The 8,375-nt window shown below is 47.3% G+C and overlaps 1 protein-coding gene across 2 annotated transcripts; it reads right to left on the bottom strand.

Moving 5' to 3' along the window:
- Positions 1 to 3,938: 3,938 nt before the first annotated feature.
- Positions 3,939 to 8,041, bottom strand: Klf4 (KLF transcription factor 4). Of its 2 annotated transcripts, XM_076843210.2 has the most exons (5): positions 7,423 to 8,041; positions 7,197 to 7,317; positions 5,575 to 6,565; positions 5,311 to 5,475; positions 3,939 to 4,446 (listed from the first exon to the last, which is right to left on the bottom strand). In XM_076843210.2, the coding sequence occupies exons 1-5, from the start codon at positions 7,425 to 7,427 to the stop codon at positions 4,271 to 4,273; spliced, it is 1,458 nt and encodes a 485-aa protein (XP_076699325.2). In that variant the 5' UTR covers positions 7,428 to 8,041; the 3' UTR covers positions 3,939 to 4,270. The 2 variants fall into 2 exon arrangements, with proteins under 2 accessions (XP_076699325.2, XP_076699324.2); XM_076843209.2 differs by having other exon boundaries at positions 5,311 to 6,565.
- Positions 8,042 to 8,375: the final 334 nt, after the last annotated feature.

Raw genomic sequence — 8,375 nt, 5'->3', positions numbered from 1 at the left:
GTTTTATTTTATCTTATTTCAGTTGGCTACTGGGGATTTAACCCAGGGGCACCTAGCCACTGAGTTACATTCCCAGCCCTTTTTATTTTTTACTGAAACAGGTCTCACTAATTTGCTGAAGCTGGCTTTGAACTTGCAATCCTCTTGTCTCAGCCTCCTGAGACTCTGGGATTACAGGTGTGGATCATTGTACCCGGCTTATTGCTTATTTTAATATTTTCTCTGTGGAGTTGTTTCTATAATATAAAGATGGCCTCACTTAGGCTTCCTCATATATAAAAAAACTGTATGTAGGCTGGGTGAGGTGGCACATGCCTATAATTTCAGTGGCTCGGGAGGCTGAGGCAGGAGGATCCTGAGTTCAAAGCCAGCCTTAGCAATTTAGCAACCCCTAAACAACTTAGTGAGACACTGTCTCAAAAATTTAAAAGAAAAAAAATTAGTTTTGAGCTTTAGGTGGACACAATATCGTTATTTTATATTTATTTGGTGCTGAGGATTGAACTCAGTGCGCCTCATGCATGCTTGTTAGGCAATCACTCTACCACTTAACTCCAACTCCAGCTCTCAAAATAAAAATTTTAAGGGCTGGCCAAGTGGCTCAGTGGTTCAACTCCCCGGGGTTCAATCCCCGGTACAAAAAAAAAAAAAAAAGTAAAAGAAATTGAATGTAAAAACTGTTAATCTCCATTTCTAAAATTAGGAATAATTTTTGAAAAGAATTATTCCCCGACCATACTTGTGATGGTGAAAGTCCAGTTTTAGTTTTACAAATCGAAACATGGTTGGAAGAGTCAGGTATGTATGCTTGTCAAAAGAATATTTTGCTAGAAACCACTATTGTTAATCCTTTGTGGTTGTATGCACACAAGCCATATAAAATTAAATGTCATAAGGAAAAAATTATAATAAGCAGGCATCTCAATTATTAGGTGCTCTTTTATTATACAGTGTAAATGGCTCTGTAACACCGTAATGACTGTACACCTAGGAGTGCAGAACTGATACGTGTAAGAGCAAATAGTTGAACTATTTGTGTGTTAAATAGCATTTTGTTCTGTTACATTTTGGGGAAATCTTCCTCATTCATTTTTGATATTGAAGCTCTCTTTCTCAGGTTACAAAAAGTTAATGTGTAGCATGTTTCCCTATGACATCAGAAAAATTTTAATCAATTTAAAATGTTTTGACAGTTTATCATGATGTTCTTCTATGGGGTAACAGGCACTTAGCGGAAAAGATGGCAACAATCACTCAATAAACATATTCATACATCAACACTTTGCAAGAAATTTCTGTATAAGTGGATTATTTTAAGAACAACAAACACAATTTAATACCAAGGAAAATGTGTCCATAACTTTACTCTTTTGAAAAAAAGTCTAAATATTTTTAATTTTTAAAAAATTCTCCTTACATATTGCACTTGATTTAGAATATTTAGAAACTGCAGAAAAGGAAAATTTAATATTTTGGTATTTCCTTCCAGGTTTTTCTCTTAATTACTAATTAATTGTTAATTTTCAATTTTTTTATACCCTCCCCCCCCACACACAAAGAAAGGCACACATTTGAAATTTTAATAGTCTTCTATCCTGCTTTTTTTCCACTTAACATACCATGAGCATTTTCTATGTCATTAAGTATGCTTTGAATATGTTCTTGGCCACATAAAATTCCATCCTATTGATGCACCTGTTTTCTTTTAAGCAAAGACACATGCCTTGCTTTCCAGTTGGGCTGGACTCCTAAAAGCCAAAGACAATACCTTGTGTTGATCCACCACGAGCCTCTCGAGAATTTCTTTTCATTCCATTCATAAGTGAACAATGGAGCCAACACACCTCTGGACACTAGATATAATGGACAGTTAATAAGCACTCTAAGGAAAATGACAGTCAGCTCTGCTCCCCTGATTTTATTAGTCACTCATATCACCATTGTGGTGTCAACAAGTGTCACAAATGCTTTTCCATTTTGTGACAGCCACAAATGAATTTACTTGACTCTCTTGGGCACCCACTTCAAGACACTTGAGATTGGAATAGTGCAGTTTTATAGTAGAGGATAGGAAAGGCAGCAGAATACAACAGACTCCAGAATGGCAATATGTAAATCAATGGTTGTGCAACTGAAGTGATTCTGCAATCTGTATATGGGGTAAAAATGGGAGCTCATATCCCACTTGAATCAAAGTGTGAAATATGATATATAAAGAACTATGTAATGTTTTGAACAACCTACAATAAAAATTAATTAAAAAAAAAAGAATAGTGCAGTTTTGAAACTTAAAAAAACTACAGAAATATTGAGGGGAGGGCTAGGGAAGAATAGTTACTTTGGATTAGGCATTGGGGAATGGAGGGGAGAGGGGTATGAAGGATAGTAGAATGAATTGGACATTATGACCCCATGTGCAGATATGACTAGATGACTGGTGTAACTCTACAACATGTACAGCCAGAAGAATGGGAAGTTATACTCCATTTATGTATGATGATGTGTCATAGTGCATTCTATTGTCATGCATAACTAATTAGAACAAAAAAAATCCCAGAAATAAAATGCTATGAACTTGCAAAAACACCATTTAAAAATTTAAAATTTATAATTAGTTTTGTTAATTCAAATAATTTTGAAGGTGCTGGGGAATCAAACAAGAAACTTAGGCAGAGTCTACTACTGAGCCACATTCCCAGCACCATGAATGAGTTAATTTTTAATTTTCTAGTCAGTTTCTGTCTTCAGAGGAGTTGAGGAAGTTTTAAAATAATCTGCTAGAAGCTGTTCCAGACCTCTTTGGGGATCACACACACACACCCTGTCACAAACAGAATGAATAGATCCTTTAATCCTCAGGAGGGCACTGTGGAACTGTTGTTATGGTTGTCTGCCTGAGGAAGATTCCTTTGTTACTCAAAATTTGTGGGGAGCACAACAGCGGGCCTCCAGAGAGACAAAACTTGTATATTTTCACTTATTTTAAAGACAAACCATGAAGATATTTTTAAATGTGGACCTGGAATGTGTATGTTTATTGATAAACACTCATATTAAAACTGAACAGAATAATTGAGCTGTTTCTACCTGGGAAATCACATTCAAATAAGAAAACTGCTCTTGTGTAGTTTTACGTACATTTGTAGAGCAACCCAGACCAGATGTTTTCTAAATTTGATAATTTTCAGTACTCAGCTCTGGTAGTACTGATTGTAAAACTAAGTCTTTTACAACCTCTGTTCAGAACAAGTTGGCTTTTTAACATGCTTCTCAGATGCCCTCTACCCCAATGTATAAACTGAAATCTGTTACATGATTCTCCACAACAAAAACAATGAAATCATGGTTCAGATAAAATATTATAGGTTTATTTAAAACTTAATTCTCACCTTGAGTATGCAAAATACAAACTCCACAAAATGTTCATTTTTTTACTTTGTAGTTTACAAATATACAAAATAGAAGTTTGCTTAAATTTATATTACATATTTATTAAGGCAAGGAACTATATAGAAAAAAAACACATTTGTTCTGCTTAAGGCATACTTGGGAATAAACCATTGTACAAATTATTGCACATCTGAAACCACAGTGCATAACAGACTGTCTGCATAAAAAATGTAAAAGAAGTAAACCAGGCGTATTTACCTGACTTAGGTCATACATGTAGATCGGAAGACAAAAATAGATTTTCCTTGTCAAAGTATGCAGCAGTTTGAGAACTTTGGCTTCCTCGTTTGGTACCTTTAGAACCAAGACTCACCAAGCACCATCGCGATGGCTATTAAAAACCACATTTTTTCTGTACCTGAATTTCTTCCTCTTCTTCTAACATCATAATAATGGCTTTTAGAAGGCAAAGAGAATACAAGGTGATCTTTATGCTTAATATTGCATGGAAACACAATTCAAGGGAATTCTGGTCTTCCCTCCCCCCACCCCCAACTCTCGGATCTAATTTATACCCTGATATCCAAACTTCCAGTCACCCCTTGGCATTCTGTAAGTCCAGGCATGTTCAAGTTGGATTGAGAATTGGAATGATAGAAGATCCAGTCACAGACCCGTCAGTCAGTCCTTTGATTTGTCTTTTTCATTCCTCCTTTCTACTGATCATCCGTTCCTTCACAAGCTGACTCCTGGGGAACTTGACCATGATTGTAGTGCTTGTCAGCTGGGCTCCTCCCCCGGGGGAAGAGGGTGTGTGAAAGGTTAAAAAAAAATACTGAATTCTCTTCTGGCAGTGTGGGTCATATCCACTGTTTGGGATTTAAAAGTGCCTCTTCATGTGTAAGGCCAGGTGGTCCGACCTGGAAAAGGCCCGGTCGCACTTCTGGCACTGGAACGGGCGGTGCCCGGTGTGTTTGCGGTAGTGCCTGGTCAGTTCATCAGAGCGGGCAAATTTCCACCCGCAGCCATCCCAGTCACAATGGTAGGGTTTCTCACCTGTAAAGGGAAATGGGGGGAAAAAAGCTGCTGAAGCCATGGCCAGAATAAAGAAGTGACCTCTATTATAACAGGAGGCCAGATACTAACATCAACTCCCCAGATGCCCCCTTGTGAAAGAATCTAGAAATCTCTTTATAAACCACTAAAGGGCCACATTAAATTTCACATCAGTAATAGTTAATAAGCATTTGCTCTGTTTTTAGGGAAACAGTACTTAAGCAGTGAAAACACACAAACCGCCCACATCCACATTGCTATCAGGTTAATGTTTTCTTGTTTTAAATCCAAGACATCATAGTGGTGTCAATGAACTTGGAAATATTGATGCTGTCTCTGCCCCAAAAAAGTATCCTATCCCTCTTTTTCCCCCCAATGTACTGCCAATTCTGTTTTTTTTTTAAATGAACACTATTATCTAAATGATTTTAGGAACTCCAAGAACCTTAATAGTTAATTATTGGAATTTGAATAAAATCTAATTATTTAAACTAGAACTAACAGGAAGGTGAGCCTGAAAAGAGAATAATTTAGAAAATTAAAATTTGATTTAAGAAAAAAGCCATCAATTTTTGCAGGGCAAAGTATAATTTCCTGATTACTAGATCAACGCTTTGCCCAACTAAGGAGAGGCCCACATACCGCTGGGAATCTCCCTGCCTTTTAAAGACCTAACAAAACTGCATATTCAAGCAGATATCATCCATCAAGCAAAAGGCCCGGTTTGCTGTCCTCTCCTGTGATCCAGGAGATGAAGGAGATTATACATATATATACCACAAGCACCCAAAGGAGTGCGTTCACGGCTATCCTATAAGCCCCGGGACACCAATCTGCCTGCTTTCTCAGCTTCTGTCACACTACCTGTGTGGGTTCGCAGGTGTGCCTTGAGATGAGAACTCTTTGTATAGGTTTTGCCGCAGCCGGCATAATCGCAAGTGTGAGTGGCGGTCCTTTTCCGGGGCCAAGACCTTCTTCCCCTCTTTGGCTTGGGTTCCTCTGGCAGGCAGGAACCAGGTGGCATGAGCTCTAGGGGTGAAGAAGGTGGGGTCAACATCATGTCGTGGGCCCCAGAGAGCCAGCACACGCAGGGCTCCCCAGCCCCAGCTAAGAATCCCCTGGACTGACCTTGGTAGTGGAGCGGTGGGACCTGTGGCTGCATCTGGTCGGACAGGAAGGGTGGATAGTTCGGTCCCGGATGGGGATGGAATCCTGGGGGAAGCGGCAAGGCAGAGTGACAGTCCCGGCTGCTCAGCAGTTCCTCGGGACTCAGGGTCGGGGTAGTCCTGCTGGGGAGCTGCCGCCCCAGGGAGAAGTCATGCGCGCTAGGCCGGTGCCCATTGCTGAGCGGGGGTCCAGCGCCCAAGTGGGCCTCTAGGGGTCGACCGACCGTACACGAGGAAACCGCCTCCTGCTTGATCTTGGGGCACATGCGAGGCGGCCCGCTGCTGTAGGGCGCTACCACCACCGGGTGGCTGCCGTCAGGGCTGCCTTTGCTAACACTGATGACCGACGGGCTGCCGTACTCGCTGCCAGGGGCGCTCAACGAAGCCTTCAGCACAAACTTGCCCATCAGCCCGCCACCTGGCGGCTGCGGTTGCTGCGGCGGAATGTATACTGGGTCCAATTCGGGCCGCAGGAGCTCCGCCACAAAGCCGCCCGAAGGGCTCACATCGTTGATGTCCGCCAGGTTGAAGGGAGCCGTGGGAGGCGGCGCTGACTCCCGGCCATAGAGGAGGCCGCCACTGGTGCCGCCTGGCGTCACACCCGGGTCACCCCCGGCCCGGATCGGATAACTGAAGCTGCAGGTGGAGGGCGCGCTGGCAGGGCCGCTACTCGATGGAGATGAAGAGGATGAGACTGACGCCGAGGAGGACACGGTGGCGGCCACCGACTCCTGGTGGGACAATGAGTTGGAGAGAATAAAGTCTAGGTCCAGGAGATCGTTGAACTCCTCCGTCTCCCTTCGGGGTAGAAGGGCCGGGTTGCTTCCACCGCACGCAGCGCTGGCTCCGCCACTCTCCAGGTCTGGGGCCACGGTCGCCGCCGCCAGGTCGTAGGGGCGACCGGGAAGCACCGGGGGAAGTCGCTTCATGTGGGAGAGCTCCTCCCGCCAGCGCTGTGGGAACAGGGTTGGAGAGAGACCGTTAATGGTGGTCCCCTATAACCACCCATCGCAGTGACTTCTTGGCGAGCCAAGCGCACTCGCACCTCCCAGACTTGGGCAGGGCAGAAAGCTCTGGGGGACTCCAGATGCCAACGCTGCAATCTCTGCCAACACCCGGGTTCGAGGGAAGCTGATGCGTCTGCATGTTGTGTCTTCTTGACTGCCTGAACTAGCGCCCCGGACCGCCAGCCCCGGGCCCTCCCCCTTCCAGATCCCCGAGACTCTCCTGCCACCCCCGGAATTGGGACACCGCGGCTCTCCCGGTGCGCCGTTGCCACCGGGCCGCCTACGCGCTAAGCTTATTCGGGCCGAGCCGGTGTCTTGGGACCTGGCTAACTCCCGCCGGGTGGCCCAGCCGCGCGGACCCTACCGCCTGCGCGCCCCTGGCAGCACCGCAGTGAGGGACCACACGCACGTACCCGACCCAAGGGCGTGGAAGCCATCCTGGGAAGGCTGTGGAGTCCGCGAGGCGGCCACTCCTTCCCCTTGTCGGGGGTCTCTAAGTGACCGCCGGGTTCCGCTCCACCACGTACCACCCACAGAAATCCACTAGGTGCTCCCTGTAGCCTTGCGTGACACTTACGTTATTCGGGGCACCTGCTGGACGCAGTGTCTTCTCCCTTCCCGCCGGGCCGGACGCGAACGTGGAGAAGGACGGGAGCAGCGCGTCGCTGACAGCCATGTCAGACTCGCCAGGTGGCTGCCTGCGGGGCGCACAGGGAGGCAGGAGTCAAGGGCCACTCTCCACCACTGCTCCAGTGGCGTCCCACTGATTCCCCTTCCCACCCAATGCCTCGCATCTTACCTACCTCATTAATGTGGGGCCCAGAAGGTCCTCGGGTGCCCGAAGCAGCTGGGGTATCCGAACCCCAAAGTCAAGAGGGGGGTAAAAAAAAAAAAACCCTTAGAAACGGAGCCAAAAACCAAAAAGAAAAAAAAAAAGAAACAACCCAATTGCCCGAGATTCTTCTTCTTTGGATTAAATATATATTGAAGACGTCTTTTTTAAAAAAGTTCCTTTGTATACAAAAGTTTTAGAAAAGTCGTAAACTCTTATAAAAATAGACAATCAGCAAGGCGAGTAAGTAGGTCCGGTGGCCAGGCTGAGTTCTCTTCGACTCAGCAGCGTCCCCCACCGCTGTCGCGGTCGCTGCGGCTGTCGTCGTGGGCGCAGGGGCTGTGGCCGGGGCGGTGGGCGGGCGGCGCCGCCAGGTGAGAATGGCCGCGGTGGCGCGGAGCTGCGAGCTGGGCGGCGGCGCAGGGCGCGGAGTCCTGGGGGTTGCGCCGAGCGCGCGCGGCCATGGGCGCGGGCCACCGGCGGGTGGGTGGGTGGGGGGCCAGAGGGGCGGGGAGGGGCACTCGGCGGCTCCCGGTGCCGCCGCCGCCCGCCACCGCCTCTGTTCCCCGCGCGCCCGCAGCCGCGCTCGTTCTCTCGGGCCGGGGAACTGCCGGCGGCCGCCGCGCGCTTCTTACTTATAACTTCTCGGGAAGCTCCTTCCCCGCCTCCTACCCGCTGCGCGCCAGGGTCCGCCGTCAGACCCCGCCCCCTCCCTTTCTTCTCCCCGCCCCCCCTCAGCCCCCCCGCTCGTTGTCATAGCAGCTAAATAAACAAACTCGGCGCACGTGGGGGCGGGGGAGAGGGAGGGGCGCGGGCGGGGCCGGGCTGGGTCGTGACGCCAGCCCAGCAGCTGGCGGGCTGGAGCCGTGCTGACGCCGGCGGCGGTGGCGGCGATGGCTCCGGTGCTGGGCGCGGAGAAGCGGG

Source organism: Callospermophilus lateralis, chromosome 2 (assembly GCF_048772815.1).
Source record: "Callospermophilus lateralis isolate mCalLat2 chromosome 2, mCalLat2.hap1, whole genome shotgun sequence".
Lineage (NCBI taxonomy): Eukaryota > Metazoa > Chordata > Mammalia > Rodentia > Sciuridae > Callospermophilus > Callospermophilus lateralis.
Note: the sequence above shows the minus strand (reverse complement) of the source record. Positions and strands in the feature narration are given on the sequence as shown.